Below are 22,925 nucleotides of genomic sequence, written 5' to 3'. Positions count from 1 at the left end.
GAGTTGGTGCTAGCCTGGAACCGGTTTTTCTGGCCCTAGAGCCAGTTCTTTGTCAGTAGAAACAGAAAACCCGGTTCCAAACTAAGCACTGGCCCCAAACCAGCCCTGGAACTGCTTTGGTGGAAAAGGGGCAACAGTGGTAAACATGGCCTTGTCCCAACTTTGAGATATGTTGTTGTCATGAAATTCTCATCTCATCTCATTATCTCTAGCCGCTTTATCCTTCTACAGGGTCGCAGGCAAGCTGGAGCCTATCCCAGCTGACTACGGGCGAAAGGCGGGGTACACCCTGGACAAGTCGCCAGGTCATCACAGGGCTGACACATAGACACAGACAACCATTCACACTCACATTCACACCTATGGTCAATTTAGAGTCACCAGTTAACCTAACCTGCATGTCTTTGGACTGTGGGGGAAACCGGAGCACCCGGAGGAAACCCACGCAGACACGGGGAGAACATGCAAACTCCACACAGAAAGGCCCTCGTCGGCCCCGGGGCTCGAACCCAGGACCTTCTTGCTGTGAGGCGACAGCGCTAACCACTACACCACCGTGCCGCCCTGTCATGAAATTAAAAAAAAAAAAAAATCACCTAATTTTTCTCTTTAAATGATACATTTTCTTAGTTTAAACATTTGATATGTCATCTATGTTCTATTCTGAATAAAATATGGAATTTTGAAACTTCATCATTGCATTCTGTTTTTATTTACAACTTGTACTTTGTCCCAACTTTTTTGGAATCGGGGTTGTATACACACACACACACACACACTATGAAAAATCAGTCATAAATTTGCAAGGGTTAAAAAAAAAAAAAAAACAGTAATCTACATCCCCCACCCTATATACCAACTATATACACCAATTTTCAAGATATTGTGTCACATTTTTCAAGTTCTGCTGCAGGAAACCAACCCTACCTCTTTACACTGACCTCAGCAGCCCATGGCAAAATCCCACTGGACCTTTGGTCCAGGTGAGCTAAAAATAAAAATTTCTCACATTTCTTTGTATCAAAAAGCACATATACATTACTTAATCAAAACATATATCAACTTTCAAGACCATACCACTCATAGTTTTCAAGTTCTGCTCCAGAAACGAATCCTACCCCCCAAGCCTAATCTGAGAGACTAAGTCTGATATTGTTTCCATGGAAACAAAGTTTAAATTTCTCAAATTTCTTAGTATGAAAAGACACATCTACATCACCTTGCTAACATGTATACCAAGCTTCAAATCCATATCATGAATAGTTTTGGATATGCTCCGGAAATGAACATTGCTCTTAGAAACTATGTAAAAATTTGAAAAATACATTTTTTTCAAAAATCTAAAATAGCAAAAGGCACCAGTTCACATGTTGCTTGATATGTATACAAAGTTTCATGAAGATATCTTCAGTAGTTTTAAAGATATGGCCCAGAAACGAAAACGTGACCGGATGGATGGATGGACGGACGGAACCCGTAACATCACCTGTTAACATGTATGCCAAGTTTCAAACCTGTGTCATGAATAGTTTTGGATATATGCTCTGGAAATGAAGATTGCTGTTAGAAATTAAGCTAAAATCTATTTAAGTAAAAATTTGAAAAATCCTTTTTTTTTTTTTCAAAAATCCAAAATAGCAAAAGGCACCAGTTCACATGTTGCTTGATATGTATAGAATGTTTCAGTAATTTTAAAAAGATATGGCCCAGAAACGAAAATGTGACCGAACAGACGGAACCCGTTTCTATATCCTCCACCCAAACAAAGTTTGGCGGGGAATATAGAAACGGGTTCCGTCTGTTTTATTTAAAAAAATTATAATAATAATAAAACAAAACTCTCAAATTGAGATTAACAACTGAGAAATTCCAAGAATAAGAGGTCACAATTTTACGAGGGGAAAAGAAGAAAAAACCTCACGTTTCCTGGCTGCAGTGCATTCTGAAAAATACAGGAGAAATTCTCTTACTGCTTTATTCTTTTAAATTGAGGATGAAAGATTACATTTCCTATTACTCTCAGTTCAATGCAATGACATATGCTGTTGTAGATTTTCCATTCATACAATAGAAGAAATCGTCTGATTTTTTTAAGAACGCTCTCATTTGAACCATTAACAATAATGTTTTTTTTCCTCTCTCAGAAATGTGTGTGCCAATATTGTGATGTTTGAAAAAAAAAAAAAGTTTCATTTTTTCTTTATTCCTCGGAGCTCGTCTTTAAACCAATCCAGTTTCCCTGCAGTATAAATGAGATCAAATAACTCTTTTTAAACTTCCTTTCACCCATTACCATGGGAAAAACCAAAGAACTTTTAACAAACAAAATCCACAGGCAGTAAAAAAAAAATAATAAAAAAAAAAATTAAAATAGTAGTTAGGGCCATAGCCAAAAAAAATAATAAATAATAATTTCAGAATTGCACACGAGTTGATTTTGTAATTTTTAAGTTTCAAAATCACCTTTTAAATACCACTTTCATTGCAAGGTGCTTAGATTTGTCACATGAAAGAAACCCCTACTGTCACATCTGTGCGCATTCACACTAGGCGCACTTCAAGTTGTTACTCATGTGCACACCGCGCTCAGGCTGACAAGGACAAACACCTGTTCAAAGCGTAATCACGGCATGTGGACATAAGGGCTCAGACAACACACAAAAGTATACACTCAGTTCTAAGTATCTGACCTTACCGGGCCATGTGTTGCATTGTTATTGTTTCTTCCTTTTTAAACTCAAGTTTGTATTTTGTTTCTCCCTCTGAATGTCTGTGCCTTTGATACTCTGTTCGTTCCTCACCTGACCATTACTTGTTTATTACTCTAAGCTTGCCATACAATTTGGATCTGTCTGCCTACACGTTTGTAAACAAACATTCTTCTTGTGATTACCTCCTATGGCAGCGGGGGCGTGGCCAAGCAGCAGTCTGTGAATGGAGGGCGGGGTTGGGGAAGGTAAGTGGCTAAGTCATTCCATCTGCTGTCAATTAATGTGTGTGTGTGTGTGTGTGTGTGTGTGTGTGTGTGTGTGTGTGTGTGTGGGAGTGAGGCTGAAAAGCTATATCTATATATCTCTCGTTAAAAATAAAAGTTTGTAAGAACTTCAGGTCCCGCCTGCCGTGCTTCTGAACTCCACCCACATCAGGGAGTTGCTACAGTTGTGCCGAAACCCAGGATCGAGTACGGAACAGAACCACCCCATGGAGTCCTCGCCAATTATGGAGCTAGTCCATGCCCTTGCTGCTGCCCAGCAGAACCAGCATCAAGCGCTGACCGCCCTCCGGAAGGACCAGGAACAATGCTTTGAAGCCTTGATGCTGGCCCAGCGGGAAGATCGCCAGGCATTCTGGCATCTGCTGGCGTCGGCAGGGGTGTCCAACAGTACCACCCTGGACTCCCCTCATGAAGATGGGCCTGCATGACAAGCCTGAAGCCTTCATCACTCTCTTCAAGCAAGCGGCCCAAGCGTGGGGGTGGCCAATCAAGCAGCGCATGGCTCGCCTCCTCCCGCTCTTGACAGGCGAGGCGCAGCTCCCGGCGCAGCAGTTCCCTGCCGACAGCTGGCTCAACTACGCTGACCTCAAGAGGGCCATTTTGCAGCGGGTCGGCCAGTCCCCGGAGCAACATTGCCAGTGGTTCTGGAAGCTGACACTGGAGGAGGTTAGCCGACTGTTCGCTTTTGGCCAACAACTCCGGGACGGCTGCCGGCGGTGGCTGAGGGCGGAAGACCGCAACGCCGACAGGATCATCGACCTGGTGGCACTGGAACAGTTCATCTCTCGGCTTCCGGAAGGAATGACAGAATGGATCCAGTGTCACCACCCGGCGTCGCTCCAGCGAGCCATCGAGTTGGCGGAGGACCATCTGGTGGCAGTTCCGACGACAGGTGGACGGGGCGAAGGCGCCTCTCCTCATTTCTCTTCTCTCCCCTTCTCTATCCCTCTCACTCCATTCCCCCATTGCGGAGGTGGGGGCTGACACCCATAACACCAGTGCAGAGGGAAAGCCTGGGCCGGTGTGCTGGCGCGGCGGGGAGTTGGAGCATCTCCAGAGTCGGAGCTCCACAAGGGAGGTGGGAGCTGTGATCCGGATCCCCAATGCACCAGAAACTGCCCCCGATCAGGCCGGAATGTATCGCATACCGGTAAGTGTTCAAGGGGATACATATCACGCTTTGGTGGATTCTGGTTGTAATCAGACCTCAATTCACCAACGCCTGATGCAAGGTGAGGCATTGGGGAGAGCACAAGCGGTGAAAGTGTTGTGTGTGCATGGGGATGTTCACAATTATCCCTTCGTGTCTGTCCGTATTCTATTCCGGGGCCAAATGCATAGAGTAAAGGCAGCGGTTAGTCCTCGTCTCACCCACTCATTGATTTTGGGTACTGATTGGCCAGGGTTTAAAAAGTTAATGAAATATTTAACACATAATGGGTCCTGCACTAGTAGGTCACGGGAAGATCCTGGTGTGGCGTTGACTGGAGAAGCCGTAACAGAGCTGTCTACATCAGCACCGCATCAGTGAGGAGCAGCCTGCTCCTCCCCCCTCTCTCAGGGATTCCCTTGGGGATTTCCCATTAGAGCAGTCAAGAGATGAGACTGCGGCATGCGTTTGACCGAGAGTAATCAATGGTCAAACCCTTCAGCCAAGCGTGGCCCCGACCTTCCCTTATTTTGCTATTATTAAAGATAGATTGTACCGAGTGATGCAGGACAGTCAAACTAGTGAACGAATAACCCAATTGTTAACAACTGGGTTATTCATTCACTAGTTTGAGCAGCGCTCGAAACTAACGGTGTCCCGATGTCCCGGGGACCATAAAAAATGTCATCGGGACACAAAATTATCATATCTGGGACAATCCCGGGACAATGGAAAAAAAATAGATTTAGAAAAAAAGTTCTACATTAATATTATTTACAAAGCCGTAACACATACGTAGACATTCACTTAATTTGTCAATTTTAATTTTAAAACGTTAACAGCGAGAAATACATAGTAGCTCCACTTTCGATGCACCTGCATCCGTAGGCTACAGAGCAGCGCATTCTGTTCTAGAATCTTCGGCCGGAGTCCGCATTATATGGACTTGGAATGGAATTGCTAGCGCACACGCTGCGCCGACTCTTGCCAGAACAAAAATGCTGAAGTGGTTGAAGCGGACCGACCGCGGGGAAGAAACTGAAAGCCCAGACATAACGTCTCCGGGACCTTCAGGATCCAAAGTGTCATCGCCTGGTCTGCAGGCAACGCTAGCAACTGACTGAACTTAATGAACACTGTTAGACACGTTATAAAATACAACAGGAATGATGTGGATGATATTGACGGAAGATACCGTTCAACAGAATAAGTGAGTTTTCTTGGTGTCTTTCTAGTTCAGAAAGTTTAGTCAGTCAGCAGCACAACTAGGCTCGGACCTGCTGGCACTATGCTGATGTTGCTAACATTTGCACCCACGTTTCGGCAGCGAAAGTTCATAAAATGGATAACGGAAAGTTCATAAAAATGGATAACGGAAAGTTCATAAAAATGGATAACGGAAAGTTCATAAAAATGGATAACGGAAAGTTCATAAAATGGATAACGGTAATGGATAACGGAAAGTTCATAAAATGGATAACGGAAAGTTCATAAAAATGGATAATGGTAATGGATAACGGAAAGTTCATAAAAATGGATAACGGTAATGGTGAAAATTATAAGTTGGCCTTATAAGTGCCAACAGATATTCAAGGTATAAGTAGATGAAATGAACATAAAAGGGGTCTTATTTTCAACTAAAGTGTACTGCAGATGTAGGGAGTTGAAACATTTTCTGAATGAGCTAGTTGGCCCCTTTAAATAAACGGGTATCTATTCATACAGTGAGATCGCCAAAGTTTAATAAACTGAAAATGCAATAACTGTAATTTTGAAGTAGATGATGTATAGGACATGTGTCGCTTGTGTCTTGTGACTTATTGTAAAAATGATATAAAGGGTTCAAAATTGCATAGTTACAAATATAATAGTAACTTCATATGATAATATTAACCACTGCTTATTTCAGAGAGGAAAAAAATGGGGACACTGTTGCTTCCATTCGGGACAATACAACACAGAATTCGGGACCACTGGGGGACACAAGGAAAAAAAGTTAATTTCGAGCCCTGAGTTTGAGTGTCCTGCATCACTCTGTACAATGTGCATCACTCTTTGGGATTAATCCCAAAGAGCCACAGGGAACTCGTATTCCATGCAGCTCACTTTAATCCCATGGCTGGACACTTGGGGCAAGATAAAACACTAGCCCGAATAATGACCCAGTTCTATTGGCCAGGGATTTGCAGGGATGTCTGTCGGTGGTGTGTGGCATGCCGTGAATGCCAATTAGTAAATCCTGCAGCCACTCCAAAAGCGCCTTTGTGCCCTCTCCCTCTAATCGAGACCCCGTTTGAGCGAATTGGGATAGATCTCATCAGGCCATTAGATCGTTTAGCACAAGGGTATCGCTTTATTCTAGTTCTGGTGGACTATGCAACGCTATATCCGGAAGCAGTGGCTCTCCGCAATATCTCAGCATGCAGTATAGTGGAAGCGCTCTTCCACTTTATCCCCCAGGTCGGGATTCCAAAAGAAATCCCGACAGACCAAGGCACTTTGTTTATGTCACGCACACTGCGTGAGCTGTATGGGTTATTGGAAATTAAATCTATCCGCAGCAGTGTCCATCACCCACAAACGGATGGCTTAGTAGAGCAATTTAACCAAACCCTCAAGAACATAATCCGGAAAATCGTAAGTGAAGATGCATGTAATTGGGATAAGTGGCTCGAGCCCCTGTTATTCGCAGTACGAGAGGTCCCGCAAGCCTCCACGGGGTTTTCTCCATTTGAATTATTATATGGGCGTAAGCCACGTGGCATTGTGGACATGCTGCGAGAAAATTGGGAGGAGGGACCCTCACCTAGCAAAAACAAAATCCAGTACATTCTTGACCTGTGTGCAAAACCCCACACCCTCACGCAACTAACCCAGGAGAATTTGCGGAAGGCACAAGAATGTCAAATCCGGCTGTATGACGGGGCACACGCCTTAGAGAGTTCACGCCGTGCTCATATTATTGCCCACATCGAGCTCCAAATTAGTCGCCAAGTGGCAAGGGCCCTTCGAGGTCGCACAGCGAGTCGGGGACGTCGACTATGAAGTGAGGCGAACGGATAGGGGCAGGGTATTGCAAATCTACCACCTCAACCTTTTAAAATGCTGGAATGAGGGGGTCCCCCTGGCGTTAGCAGTCCCGGAGAAGGCGGAGCTGGGGCCGGAGGTGAAAAATATAACATGGACCACTCAGGTCCCCTGTGGAGACCACCTCTCACCAACCCAACTCACGGAGGTGGCCAAGTTGCAAAAGGAATTTTCTAACATGTTCTCGCCCCTTCCTGGTCTTACCCACCTCATAGAACACTACATCGAAATGCCCCCAGGGTGGTAGCGCATAGCCACCCTTACCGCTTGCCCGAACACAAGAAAAAAGGTGGTTCGGGACGAACTCAAGGCCATGCTCAAAATGGGCATAATCGAGGAGTCCCACAGTGACTGGAGCAGCCCAGTGGTCCTGGTTCCCAAGACCGACGGGTCGGTCCGGTTCTGTGTGGACTATAGAAAGGTCAACGCGGTGTCTAAATTTGACGCATACCTAATGCCTCGCATTGATGAGTTGCTTGATTGGTTAGGCGCTGCTCGCTATTATTTGACACTGGATCTAACAAAGGAATATTGGCAGATCCCCTTGACTCTTCTATCCTGAGAGAAAATGGCCTTTTCCACACCGTTTGGATTGCACCAATTTGTCACGCTCCCTTTTGAGTTGTTTGAAGCGCCCGCTACATTCTAGCGGCTTATGGACAGGGTCCTCCGCCCTCACGCTGTCTACGCGGCCACATATCTGGAAGATATAATAATCCACAGCCATGATTGGCCGCGGCACTTGAAACAACTGAGGGCTGTTCTCAAGTTGCTGAGGCTAGTGGGCCTCACAGCTAACCTGAAAAAGTGTGCAATTGGGTGGGTGGAAGTACGGTATCTGGGGTTCCACTTGGATCATGGGCAGGTGAGTCCCCAAATTAACAAGACTGCAGCAATTGCGGCCTGCCCGAGGCCCAAGACCAAAAAGGTGGTGAGACGGTTCCTGGGGCTGGCTGGCTGGCTATTATGGTAGGTTTATACCTAATTATTTGGACAGCACCAGCCTGCTAACCGATCTCACTAAAAAGGGGGCTCCAGATCCGGTCCAGTGGATGGAGCAGTGCCAACAGGCCTTCTCTGAGGTAAAAGCTGCACTGTGTGGGGGGCCACTTTTGCACTCCCCTGACTTTTCTCTCCCCTTTATTTTACAGACTGATGCATCGGACAGAGGGCTGGGGGCCGTTTTGTCCCAGGAGGTGGCTGGCGAGGAGCGCCCTGTGCTGTACATCAGCCAGAAACTCTCAATGCATGAAAGCAAGTACAGCACCATCAAAAAAGAGTGTCTTGCCATCAAGTGAGCGGTCCTTGCCCTCCGATACTACCTGCTGGGGTGCCCTTTCACTCTCTGTTTGGACCACGTGCCCCTCCAGTGGCTCCACCGCATGAAGAATGCCAATGTGCGGATCACCCGTTGGTATCTCACCCTCCAGCCATTTAAGTTCGAGGTGATCCACAGGCCGGGGGCACAGATGGTGGTGAACTTCCTGTCCTGGCGGGGGGTCCGCTTCAGGCCGGACGGCTTGGCCAAGCAGCAGTCTGTGAATGGAGGGTGGGGTCAGGGAAGGTAAGTGGCTAAGTCATTCCACCTGCTGTCACACACATTAATGTGTGTGTGTGTGTTAGTTAGTTACAGGGACAGAGCATAAAAGGAGGGGGAGAGCCAAGAAAAGAGGCTCCCGACTAGAATGCATGTGTGTGCGTGGGAGTGAGGCTGAAAAGCTATATCTATACATCTCTCGTTAAAAATAAAAGTTTGTAAGAACTTCAGGTCCCGCCTGCCATGCTTCTGTACTCCACCCACATCAGGGATTTGCTACACCTCCATTCATCCATCTCATCAATACCGGACAGCTACTAAGTGGATCTCACAAAGTACACTTCCTGAATGTCACCAAGTATCATAATAACTACAAGTGGCATAATGCGTTGTGGTCAGATGAGAGCAAACTCAAACTTGGGTCATCAGTATGTTTGACAACAGAAGAGGGAAGTCTTCATGCACTAACCTAAGGATATAAAAGGAGCTTAGTGTTCAAGTCCTGAACTGCTCATTCATGCATTCATTCTGTGTAATGCATAAAATCATGCAGACACAGGTCAAGTGCTTCAGTTAATATTCATTTTGACCATTGCATGGTTGCCATTGGTACCACACAGGCTGGTTTGACAATTTCAGAAAATGCTAAATTCCTGTGATCTATCTGATGTAAAACAGTCTCTAGAGTTTACAAAGAATGGTACAAAAAAATCCATGGAGGATAAGTTCTGTCAGTGAAAATGCCTTGTTGTTGAGTAGAATGGCCAGACTGGTTTAAACTGACAAGGCTGTGGTAACTCAAATAACCACTCGTTACAACCATGGTGAGCAGAAATGGCATTTTAGACCACATGTAGAATGGGCTAAAACAGCAGATGGCCACATCAGGTTCTACTTCTGTCAGCCAAGAACAGGAATCCAAGGCTACAGCGGGTCCAGACTGGAAACATATCACCTAGTCTTTTTTCAATCTTCAACTGCCCAGTTTCAGTTGTCTGGGTGTAGTAGAACCAGTATCATTAAGAAACTATAATTCAAAAGACCTAAATCTTCAAGCTCCTTGAATGACTCCTTTTAGCCTGGCTGGAACCAATCGTTGACCCCCAACTCCCTGAAGAACAAGCAGGTTTCTGATGTGGACGCAACACAGTACACCAGGTTGTGAAGCTTACCAAAGACATAGAAACGGGGTTCGAAAAACATCAGAAAGTGGGAGTCATCTTGGTTCCCTTGGCTTGTGGCACCAGGGGCTGATCCTGAAATTCCTCCAGACTATCCCAGATCACAACCTCGTATGGTTCATCTCAAACATCCTTGCCAACCGCAGCTTCATTTTGAAGACAAGTGACGGACAGTCCAGTTGTCAACGACAGCTCAGAAACAGAGTTCCTCAAGGCTCAGTACTGGCTCCCATGCTATTTAACATCTACATCAGTGACCTACCCCATACATCAAGGCAATATGGATACACAGACGACCTCGCTCTCCTGTTTCCAGACAGTAGCTGGTCAAATGTGGAAGATGCACTCATGAAGGACATGGCACGCATAGCAACCTATCTTGAATCATGGAGACTGAAGCTGAGCATGGCAAAAACCACCACTACAGCCTTCCACCACGGAAGCGCGCCGTCAGCTCACAGTGAACCTCAATGGGACACCCCTACCCTACAATGCCACTCCAACATAACTTGGTATCCAATTAGATAGTCAATGGACATTCAAGCAACATCTCGAATCACTATGGGCTAAAGTGTCATCCAGGATCAACCTCCTTTGCTGCCTGGGAGGATCATCATGGGGAGCCAATACATCAACCCTCAGCACAGGTGCCCTTGCCCTAGTCTACAACTCCGCGGAATATGCAGCCCCAGCTTGGTGTCACAGCATGCATGCAAGAACGCTGGATATAACATTAAACGAGACCTTGAGAATCATCACAGGCTGCCTGCGTCCAACTCCATCTGAGCTCCTACCAGTGTTAGCTGGCATTGCTACCGCAGCTCTTCACAGAGAACACCTTACACACAGACTGGTCAACAAGGCTTTGCAAGATACCAATCACCCCCTTTACAATGTCATTCAGAACTCTCAACTGGATTGCCGCTTGCCCCCCTGTCGCCCCTTCTCCCGCCATGCAGCAACTCTCCGTGGCACTAACTTCAACACCATAGACAAATGGAGAACCTCCTGGCAGGAGACTACACTGCCCACCCAATTCGCACTCTCCCTAAACACAACGTTACCATGCTGACCTACCCTGAAGATCATGGGTCACCTTGAACCGCCTACGTACCGGAGTCGGTCGGTTCAATGACATGTACTGATGGGGGCTGCACTCATCAGAAGCCTGTGTCTGTGGACATGCCAACCAGACTGCCTACCACATAATTCATGAGTGCCCCACCTTCGGTCCACCTGAAGACAACCCTTAACCTCACCAACCTCAACACCAATACAATGAGCTGGCTGCAATGCCTGAGCCTAACTGCTGAGCCTCATACGATAGAAGAAGAAAAGACCTAAATGTGACCCCTCACCGAATCCAGGGACACACGTCGGCCGAAACGAATCCGAGATAATCGCAAAAGAAGCATTTTTTTTTCGAAATTTGTGATTGTTTTTTTCCATCATGTGCAAGTTGAGATCTTGAAGAATGCAATCAGTATTTCAGATAATAGATTGTTTTGTTGGAAAAGCATACATTTTTTGTTGCAAATTGTCTCGTTTTTGTCAGGACTGTAGCCTGCTGGGGGGTGTGGGTAAATTACCATATGGGCCATTCACATGATGATTTAAGTCTTTTGTTTTTTTTTTCCGCCAATCAGCTGTATGATACGGGCTGAGCGCATGGCTGCATACAGGCGTGTGATTTCACTATGGAATGAGCAAGTTAAACAGAGCGCAGAGGAGCTGACACACCACGAAGCAAACAGACACACGGTATTTACATCGGAGATGACCATTTCTAGCAAAAAAAACCGCAACCTCGTTTTCCAGATTGAATGGAATACTTGAATGATCGGATGATACACGGACCGTTCTAGGATTACATTCCATCAGAGGCATTGGTGTGTGCAAGGCGCCGTTTCTCTTTCTGATGGGGTAAGTTTATTAATCTAAGGCTGTGTGGTTATTTTTGCATGTGACGGAGAGTGTTGTGGTTTGGTTAAGCCTAGGTCACAACCGGACGTACAATTTTTTTGGCCGTGTGATTTTTGGCGTTTCCCAAATCGCTGCATTTTTTTTTTTTTTTTTTGTTCACGGAGAAAGACGCGCGTTGGCCGTAAGTTTGTCTTGCAACCTGAAAAAAACGTAAGCGCCCGTAGAGTTTGTTTGACATGACAAAGAACCTCTGCGGCCGGTCTGCGGCTCGAAAATCAGCACATCACACGCGCGCTCTCCTGCGTTTCATGCGCGCTCTCCGTGTGTTTCTTGCGTTTTTTGCATGTAGACCGGCCGTAGGAGCGTGTACCGTACGGCCGGTTGTGACTGAGGCTTTACATAAAACTAGTGTTGTGTTAGTTGTGTCATCATCGTGCTCTTTCTTACGGTGTGAGTAATTTTTCAACCACAAAACGTTAAAGTATACTTTAGGACTTATTTTTGTACTTCATAATTGTTTTGGGCATACTTTGCATGCAAGGAAAATTGATGTGGTGATCTTTGTTTACATGAAAGTAGTATCATGCTAGCTCGTAGGGGGTAGGGCTTTCCTTAATGTCATGCAAATGAGCACCATTATGTGCCCGCCCTGCACCCAGAGTAGCTGAGATGGAAAACTTTGAGGGCGATTTTCTCCCTTTTCTGTTTTAAGAAGTATACACTTTCAAAAGGCCACACATTCTTCAAATATTGTCACATCTCCACATGGAAAGCATCATTGGAAAGCTTAGAAACTGTACTTTCTGAATCTGTCAATAACTCAAAATGCCCCCGGCCAGACATGTGTCCCTGGATTCTGTGATCTGCCACAAATGAAAACTATAAATGCCAAATGATGATAAACAGAAGTACCAAATTCACCAGCATACATTACATCATAGAATGGAGGTGGACTGTGAAGTAGAAAATACAAGTTTTGGTTGACAAAAATATTTAACTGTACAGACCTTGCTGCAGTGTTACCAAATGGATATAGTTACTCTTATGCACATGTCCATGTGCATAAAAGTAACTATATCCATTTGGCGTAGACTCATTTAAAACACTACAATCATGTTTTCTGCTATGTTTCTGTTAAACTGAGAAAATAAAGATTATAGTCTCGGACCAATTCATGGACAAATAATTTTTGGAGTCAGAGATCATATTTTTAGTAAACCCAACCACAGTAATACTATCTGCAGATTCTGTCACAGATGTTTCTAAGAGTTTAACACTGATTTAACACTGCAATGTTGCTTCCAATTAGATGGCAATTTATTGCCCTGGCTTTTTAACCTTGTTTAAATAGGAAAATGATTCCACAACAAAGATATGAGCAGAAATGTAATCATGAAAATACTCTCATTCTCTGCACTTTTGCAGTGAAGAAGATTACACTTAAATCAAATACTAAGCACCATACACACTAATTGCGTCTCTACTAGTCTTAGCAAATAAACTCCCATTCAGGTATCTAGATACACAAAAGGCAAGAATGTAGCCCCTATTAGGGGCTTAGATTTTGTCAGTTTGTATGGGTATGCCTGAGAACAAAGTAGAGAATATCCAGTGAACCCTTAAGAAATCACTATTGCCCCTTTTCCACCAAAGCAGTTCCAGGGCTGGTTCGGGGCCAGTGCTTAGTTTGGAACTGGGTTTTCTGTTTCCACTGACAAAGAACTGGCTCTGGGGCCAGAAAAACCGGTTCCAGGCTAGCACCAACTCTTTGCTGGGCCAGAGGAAAGAACCGCTTACGTCAGCAGAGTTGTTAAGACCAACAACAATAGCAAGATCGCGAAAGGTCGCCATTTTTAAGCGGCGAGAAGCAGCAGCTGTACAAACGGGAAGTCATCCATTATTATTATTGTTGTTGCTGCTGCTGCTTCTTCTCCGTGTTGCTGTTGCTACGATGTTCGCGCCAAAGTTTATACAAACGCAGCGACGTAACTGACATATACAGCGACGTAATGACGTGGCTCCCCTTAGCACCCCGAGCTATGGAAAAGCAAACTGGTTCTCAGCTGGCTCGCAAGTTGAATGAGTTGTAAACCAGCACTGGCCCCGAACCAGCCCTGGAACTGATTTGGTGGAAAAGGGGTATATATGGAGTTGATCATTGATGTACAGAAGCACCCATGGAAACATAGGGGAGAACAGGGAGACTTGGACAGTTTGTATCCTGATAAATTAATTTCAAGCAACCAGATTTTAATTTACATCAGAAATTAGATATTGCCCTTAGAGGAACCTACTTACATTGGAACTACAAAGCTGGACATTGCAGCAAGGTCTGTGCAGTTAAATATTTGTGCCAACCAAAACTTGTATTTTCTACTTCACAAGTCCACCTCCATTCGATGGTGTAATGTATACTGGTGAATTTGGGATTTGTTAGGAATTAAAGTATGCAGCCTAGAGATACCATATATATATTATTTATTAAACTTAATTTCTGGGGGGGGACTTGGATTTTTTTTTTTTTTTTCAGAATGGCCAGATGGGGAGAGTTAGGACAGTTCATGTTACAGGTTTTTTTTTTCTTGTGGTTTACAAATATAAAATTGTTTAAAAATGTTTTGTTAAAAATGTGGGAGTGTACCTACATGATTACAAATGAAATATTCTTATTTCATTCTTTCTTGAGAATGGAACTGTTTTGTCTAGTCATGTTTAGGTAAACTGATGTTTTTCCATAGCTGTACCAGCACTGTGCTCACACAGTTCATATATTATGAGCTTTGATAATAATAAAAATTAAACATGTAGGCCTAGGTATTTTATTTTTGTTCCAGGTTTTCCCACTATGTCACAAGTCTTCCAACATAATGTCCCATATCTCCCCTCAATGTCTCATGTCTCCCTGCAAAAAATAATGACAGAAAAAGTGAAGCCTGAAGTATGTGTGACAAGCTGAGAAACTAAAATTGTAGCAAGTGGGTAAATACTCTCTAATGCAATATGAATGTGACTCCTACCTGCAAAGAATTTCACACAATCTACAAAAGCTGAAAACATGTCCCAAGTCTCCCCACTCTCCCCTATACATATACTGCACTACATTTATAAATCAACATAGTGCAAATCTATTTAAATAGAGACTTGAAAGTTATGCAATGAATTGCTTGCAACACTGAATTACTTTGTGCAACTCCATCTGTCTGTCTTGTGTTGCATTTTACCATTGGTTTGAGTCATGCAGAGAGAGCCCAGTCTGGTGGAATCATTTAAGAATGAGGAGTCACTGATGAGAGAGATGTTTGTAAGGAGGGAAAGGTCAGAGACTGTTGAAGCAACCAGCAATCCTGACTCATTAACAAGGGAAAGGTTGGCTTCTGTGTGGGGTGTTGAGCCAATGAGAGGTGAAGAACTTGGAGGCGGGGTGGATGCAGTTTTATCCTGATTTGCAAGGAAAGGAAGTTTAGCTGCCTGTGGTTGCTCCACCCTCTTCACTGTGCCATATTTGTTCTCTTCTGTTGGCAAGTCCTGCACATCCGAAACACAATAACAAAACATTTGTCCCTTTGAAACAGGACTGCAAATAACATTAGCTTACAGTGTCACTTACCTCAGCCAAGGGTGGTCTCTTTATAGTTAAGCTCCTGACAAAAAAAAAAAAAAAAAGAGGCGGGCTGTTATTTACTGTGATTCTTTTGAATACTGATGGCAACTGAATCACTTTATAAGCTCCATATTCCATAAGTACTTTAGAGAGCGCACAAATACTATTTCAAATTTAACATTGCTAAATGTAAATTTTAGAATTTCATCCTCTCTGACAGAAAAATGCAATTGCATGGAATGTTGCAATTGTGAAAGAACACTGAATAATGTGTATTGTGCTGTGCCCTTCTTCAGAATGCAGATTAATGCAAACCACAATTTACACACTAAATAGGATGGCTAAACAGCAAGGAACTATTGGTGTATTGACATGCTATTTAGTAGCAATATTAGGTTTTGGACCCAAGATAAAATATAGCCAAAAGCGGCGATAAAGGGCCCTCACACTTAAGGCCACCCAATCCTGACTTACAATATCAACTCAAAATAGATCCTAGGACAAATGCTGGAGGAAGGTTCCATGTGTTTTCAGTCACTGCAAGCCCCTCAAAAAAAAATGCAGGAAAATTTGTAAGTCCCACATTCCATTTATCATTGGGCGCCATAACATTATCATTTGAGCTATCCACTATTCCTTTGCAATTTATCATCCCATACATCTGAAGTTTATTCCAACCAACTTTCATGGAAAACTGATGAACTGCCTAGGAGAAGTGTGAAAAAGTATGCAAAAAAATAGTTAAAAACAACACAAATTCCAAAATGGCCAACTGCCTGTTGGGCAGTGCTAATACAATCGATGGGAAATATGTCTGCCATAGTGAGGACAAATATTCCCTCCAAAACTCATGAACCTCAAATGAGCTGTGGGGCAACGAAAACTATACATTTTGAAATAGGGGGTGTTATGTAGCTCATGAGGCCAGCCCATGCTAACTTACAATATCATCTCAAAAGATATCCCAGAACAAATGTCAGAGGAAGGTTCCATGCATTTTTAGCCATCATAAGCCCCTCAAAACAGCACGGGAAAATTTCAATATCCACATTCCATTCAACATTGGCTGCCATTATGTCCTCATTTGAGCTATCCACCATTACTTCGCAATTTATCATCCCATATGTCTGAAGTTTGTACCTACCAACTTTCAAGGAAAACCAATGAACTGCATAGGAGAAGTATGCAAAAGGATGTAAAAAAATAGGTTAAAACGTCACAGATACTAAAATAACCAACTTCCTGTTAGGTGGAGCCAATGCAAACCAATGGGAATTATGTTTGCCTTAGTGAGGACAATATTGCCTCCAAAACATCGAATGAGCTGTGTGGCAGCCAAAGCAAAAAGTCTTGAAATAGGGGGCACTATGTAGCTGATGAGGCCAACCTACCCTAATTTACAATATTACCTCAAAAGATATCCCACAACAAATGTCAGAGGTAGGTTCCATGTATTTTTAGCCATCGTAAGCCCCTCAGAACAGTGCAGGAAAATTTGAAAAATCCATATTCCACCCAACATTGGCCGCCATTAGATCCTCGTTTGAGAGAACCACTATTCCTTCGCAATTTATCGTCATGTGTGCCTGAAGTTTATTCCTACCAACTTTTAAGGAAAACCGATGAACTGCTAAGGAGAAGTGCAAAAGACTATGTAAAAAAAAAAGGTTAAACATCACAAATTCTAAAATGGCTCACTTCCTGTTGGGTGGAGCTAATGCAAACCAATGGGAAATATGTTTGTCTAAGTGGAGAGAAAGTGTCCTCCAAAACTCATGAACATCGGATGAACATTGTGGCATCCAAAGCTATAAATTTGAATCCAAAAATGTTAGGGGGCACTATGATGTTTTCTAGCCTCACCCAAGGCAAATAATCTAAGACTTATAAACTTTTGTCCTATTTTCATGAGTGCACGAACATTCTTGAGTTTTCAAATATTTCAAGGTGTCAAATTTGTAATTATAGAAAAAAAAAACAATAAGAAAAAAAACATGCCGAAAACAATATGGGCCAATCCCTTCACAATTTAAAATCAGTAACATCTTGACATGATGTATACCAAATATGGCATGAATCCAACAAACTGCCGAGGAAGAGTACATCAAAATGTAACGTGTTTTGGCAATGGAGTCATTACTGTCCATGTCCAAATGGTGGCGCTATACCAGAGGGTGTCTTTGGGCATGTGGATGTCTTCAGAACCATGATATCCTATAATGTGTCAAGTTTGAGCCATATCAGGCAATGCATGGTGAATGTATGACTCACTTTCTGTTTAGGTGGCATAACAAATTTATTGGTTCACCATTTCAACATCTTGCGACATATCGGAAATCCCTTCACAATTTAAAATCAGGAACATCTTGACATGACTGATACCAAATATGGAATGCATCCATCAAACCACATAGGAGGAGTTCGTGAAAAGGTAACACGCGTCAAAACGCACAAAACCAAAAATCTCACTTCCTGCTGAATACGGTTGATGCAAAGTATAGGAAATTTTGTTCATCTCAGGACACTCCACAAACCTACCAAATTTGACATAGGTAGGTGAAACTATATACCAAGCAGGAGTCTTAATGACATATGGGGGTCTATGGAGTCCCCCAGACACACCTGAGGTCAAGCCCCCATCACTGAGTAGCAGTGCACATGGCTGATGTGTGCACCAAATTTTTTTTTCCACAATATTTTTATTTTATTTTCAGTTTTTAAACACTTTTACATACAGCCTTTACATTTGTATATCTTCATTCAACTTCTATACTGTAGATCACTGCATTTTTTTAGAGACAGAAGTAAAAACAGAACAAAACATAACACTCAAAACAAGAATGCTCCTCCTGTTAAAGATGGTAATCTATATACAATTGAGTATTGTTTGTAATTAATGTAAAACACATATATAGAAAAACAATATAAATCTTACAAAATCGGGATCTGCATTGTCCACAAAGACTAGTCATCCACTTCATCTGTTAAATCCAAGTCCTTAATGTAATTGATGAAAGGGCTCCATATGTCCTCAAATACATGCCGTTCAGCCTTTAATATGCAAGTTATTCTTATCCATTGAGTAGTACTTGGTCTATAAATCTTTTTCCACAATAATGCAACACATTTCTTAGCATAAAGCAAGCTGAGGTCTATAAATGCCCGCTCATTCCTACTATAGTTATGTGTCTCTGGGTATAAGCCCAACCAAAAAAAAAAAAGTTTAGGGTCCAGTAAGATTTGTTTTGAAATAATCTTCTCGACTATAGCTCTTACCTCTTCCCAGAATATTAATTTTTCTGCATTGCCAAATGCAGTGAAACAGAGTACCTCTGGATTCCATACATTTTATGCATACATCTGGTACATTTTTATTTTATCTATTTGGATCTATCGGTGTTACATATGTCCGCATTAACCATTTGTACTGTACAAGTTTAAGATGTGTATTTATAGATATAGTGTGAGCCTTAGCACAGGCTACTTTCCAATCCCCGCCTGAAACTTCTAATTGCAAATCTTCCTTCCATGTATTCAACTTGTACTGTGCATTTTCTGATGAATAAGATGTCAGCAACCTGTAAACTTCTGATATGATGCCCTTTCTTAAACTGTTCTTTATCATAATTTCCTCCAAGAATGAATGGGGGGGTCTAGTAAGTGAATTATTTTGATTTGCTCCAAGCTGAAGGTACTTGAAAAAAATGTTTCCTGTTGAGGCCAAACTTAAAGCTCAACTCCTCAAAAGACATCATAATATCGGAGTCTGTCAAGTAAAGATCTTGGACCATTTTAAGCCTCCTCTGTCATATGGCAAATATAAAGACGAACGAAGTCTCGCCCTCCTATTCTTCCATATAAATCTCAAACATATTTTTAGTTTTTGAGAAAAAATCTGGAGGAGGTGGCAGAGGAATATTTTGAAATAGAGTAGCTTCGGCAGTATATTAATTTTTAAAATATGAATTCTCCCAATTAGATTAGATTAGATTCACTTTATTGATCCCACATCAGGGAAATTCACGCGTTACAGTAGCAAGAAAATGTCATACAGATAACAAATAAAACTGAAATAAAAATTAGACAAACGAAAGATTAAATACAGAGGGCTATTTGCATTATCTACCGTGAAAAAGTATAGAAATATTGCCTTATTGAGAGGCTCAGGAAAAAAATAAAAAAAAATTGCACATTACAGGTAGACTCTGTGTGTATATATATATATATATATATATATATATATATATATATATATATATATATATTTTACAGGTAGTCGTCGACTTACGACCGATCGACTTTACGACCGTCTGTTTATGACTGGCAAGTGTTTCTCAGCTGAGCATATGACAGTTTCCGCCCCAGCTCCCGGCAGCGCCTCTCGCCGCATACAACAGTTTCCGCCCCAGCTCCAGGCACATGTGCAGTCTCTCTCGCGCTCCCTCGCGCACTCTGTCATACAGTTTCCACCCCAGCTCCTGGTTTATGAAACGAGCAAATCCTCCCGCCAGCCCGAGTGCTGCAACAGCTGATGATGACGTAGATGACCCACAGCCAAGCACCAGTGATGCCAGTGGTCACCAAGTTTTGTATTTTGCTATGTTTTACATTTGTATTTTGGTATGTTTCAAACTAAAATGTTTTCTATTTTTATGCCTCTACCACCGTAAGGTGTAGGACACATTATGTTTTCGGGTTGTCCGTCCGTCTGTGCGTCCATCCCGAAACCTTGTGAACGCGATATCTCAAAGGCTAATGAAAGGAATTTCACCAAAGTTTCACCATTTGTGCGCTTTGGGACAAACATGAACTGATTAGGTTTTGAGATCAAAAGGTCTAAGGTCAAGGTCACTGTGAGGTCAAACGTCTGTCCGAAAACCTTGTGAACACAATATCTCCAAGGCAGATGAAAGGAATTTCACCAAACTTTACCATTTGTGCATTTGGGGACAAAGATAAACTGATTAGATTTTGAGGTCAAAAGGTCTAAGGTCAAGGTCATATGTCTGTCCAAAAACCTTGTGAACACAGTATCTCCAAGGCTACTACAAGTAATTTCACCAGGTCAAGATTACTGTGAGGTCAAATGTCCATCCCCAAATCACAACTTAATAAGGCGTGTAGTCTACTGGGCGGAGGCATCCCCATCGACGCCGTTGGCGTCGAGTTCTATCTAGTTCACACCTGTATTTCGTATTTTTTGTTTTGCACATATTAAACAAATTGTACTGTACGCAGTGTAGTATGCAGTGTTTGACTTAAACCAAATAATGAGCCAAGGTAATGAAATAAGAAAATGTTGATAAAATAAGACTAAGATGATTACAATATCATTACACATCACAATATACTTGAGTTCATTTAACATAGGCCGAGTTACGACCAGATCGGTTTACGACCGGTCAGTCGTAGGTCGACGACTACCTGTGTGTGTGTGTGTGTGTATATATATAAAAATAAATAAAATAAATAATTTAAGACCTACATTATTGCACATAATTGTATCGATGAGGTAGAGGTAGTAGTGGTGAAGTAGTGCAAATAAAACGACAAACAGGTTATTGGTGCTACACTACAAGTTGTGGGTGTTATACAGTCTGACAGCAGTAGGTATGAATGACAATTATAGATACCGGTAGTGACATCCATCTATCGATTGATTCATTAATTTCCATCATTAAAGGTTCATAATTAGCTTCAACAATGTTTTCCAATCTTGGCAGAATCTGTACCCCCAAATATTTAAACTGATCCACAACGTTAAATTGAATTACGCTTGGAATTGGATTCTCTCTTTCATTTGAGTTGAGTAGTAATATAGAAGATTGTGTTATTCACCTTATATCCTGAAATATCACCAAATGTTTTAATTAGCTGTAACACAACCAGTATTGTTTTGTTTAAATTTGATATAAATAGAATAACATCATCAGCATATAAGGATATTCTATGTTCTGTCGGCCCCACTGTTATACCACAAAATTGCTGATGTGAAAGTCCTCCGATTGCGAGAGGTTCAATTGCTAGCATGAACAATAAAGGAGATAATGGGCAACCTTCCCGGCACCCTTTACTGATTTTTATTGGTTTTGAAATATTTATATTTGTCAAGATTTCTGCAGTAGAACTTTTATATAAACACCCTAACCCATTTTATGAAATTACGTCCAATTCCAAACCTTTCTAAAACATTGAAAAGATAAGGCCATTCGACCCTATCCAAGGCCTTTTCCACATCTAATAAGAGTGCTGCATCTGACATTTCTTTGTATGAATAAATGTTCAATACTCTTCTTACATTTTGAAAATCCTGCCTTCCTGTTATAAATCCATTTTGATCTCTATTAATAATATTTGCCATTAATTTTTGTAAGCGTATTGCCAACAGTTTACATAGTATCTTAAGGTCAGAATTTAACAAGCTTACTGGTCTCATGTTTTCACACTTATTTACCTGATTTTGGCAGTAAAGTAATCAAAGCACTATTCATAGAGGGTGGAAAACTGCCTTTCTGAAATGCCTCCAGAAACATTTCCAAAAGTGGTATTAGCAACTTATTTTTGAATTTTTTACATAGATCGATTGGGAGACCATCTGGTCCTGCCCTTTTTCCTGACTTCATATTATCAATGGCATTTCCATCTTTATCATTGTTAGGTAACTTAAGTATAGATAGTTCATCTAGAAAACTATTCAGATTTTGCACGTTGATCTCGTTTTTAGTATCATAATTCTTTATAGTAGCCTCTAAAGGCATTGTTAATTTCTAAAGGGTCCACTATATCTTCCCCATTAGATGTAATGGTTGTAATTGATGTTTTGGTTTCCAGTTGTCTAATCTGTCATGCTAATAATTTACCCGATTTGTCACCATGTTCAAAGAACGATTGCTTTAGTCTCAGAAGACTAGAGGCAGCTCTAGAAGCAGACAGCTTATATTCAGCCCTCAAAATCAGTAATTCGCTTTCCATTTGTGGGTCACTTTTCTCAAACTTTTTCTTGGAGAGTCTTTATTCTATATTCCAATTGTACTCTCTCCTCACGTGCCTTTTTTGATTTTGAACCTGTATAACTGTTATGTCCTCTTAGGAAAGCTTTAAATGCTTCCCACTTTATACTAGCAGAAGTTTGTGTAGTGTTATGTTCAAAAAACTCTTCTATTTGTTTTCCTACCATATATATTTTACAAATTCTTCATCTTGTAACCATGTGTGATGAAAGTGCCATCTAGCTGGGTTTTCTGTCAATTTTTTATCCACATACTATACAGCATGGGGCGTGATCTGAGATCACGATATCATAGAAGCGGTCATGAATTTTGGATCACAGTTGTGAGGAGATTAAAAAATAATCAATACGAGAGTATGACTTAAATGTGTTTGAGTAACAAGAGTAGGTTTTGGCATGTGGTCTCAATTCTCTCCAAATATCTAACAGGCTGTATTCGTTA

The 22,925-nt window shown here is 42.0% G+C and overlaps 1 protein-coding gene across 3 annotated transcripts in view; it reads right to left on the bottom strand.

Moving 5' to 3' along the window:
- map4k6 (mitogen-activated protein kinase kinase kinase kinase 6) overlaps positions 1 to 22,925 on the bottom strand; it is a 292,471-nt gene that overhangs the window by 62,284 nt on the left and 207,262 nt on the right. For all 3 annotated transcript variants that reach the window (XR_009655726.1, XM_060935787.1, XM_060935788.1), the window contains exons 17-18: positions 15,481 to 15,514; positions 15,095 to 15,398 (exon numbers count right to left, since the gene is read on the bottom strand). Coding sequence is in view for 2 of the 3 variants with exons in the window: in XM_060935787.1 (XP_060791770.1) it covers positions 15,095 to 15,398; positions 15,481 to 15,514 (338 nt within the window). In the remaining variant the exon portion in view is untranslated. The remainder of the gene's footprint in view (positions 1 to 15,094; positions 15,399 to 15,480; positions 15,515 to 22,925) is intronic.

Source organism: Neoarius graeffei, chromosome 12, assembly GCF_027579695.1.
Source record: "Neoarius graeffei isolate fNeoGra1 chromosome 12, fNeoGra1.pri, whole genome shotgun sequence".
Taxonomy (NCBI): domain Eukaryota; kingdom Metazoa; phylum Chordata; class Actinopteri; order Siluriformes; family Ariidae; genus Neoarius; species Neoarius graeffei.
Note: the sequence above shows the minus strand (reverse complement) of the source record. Positions and strands in the feature narration are given on the sequence as shown.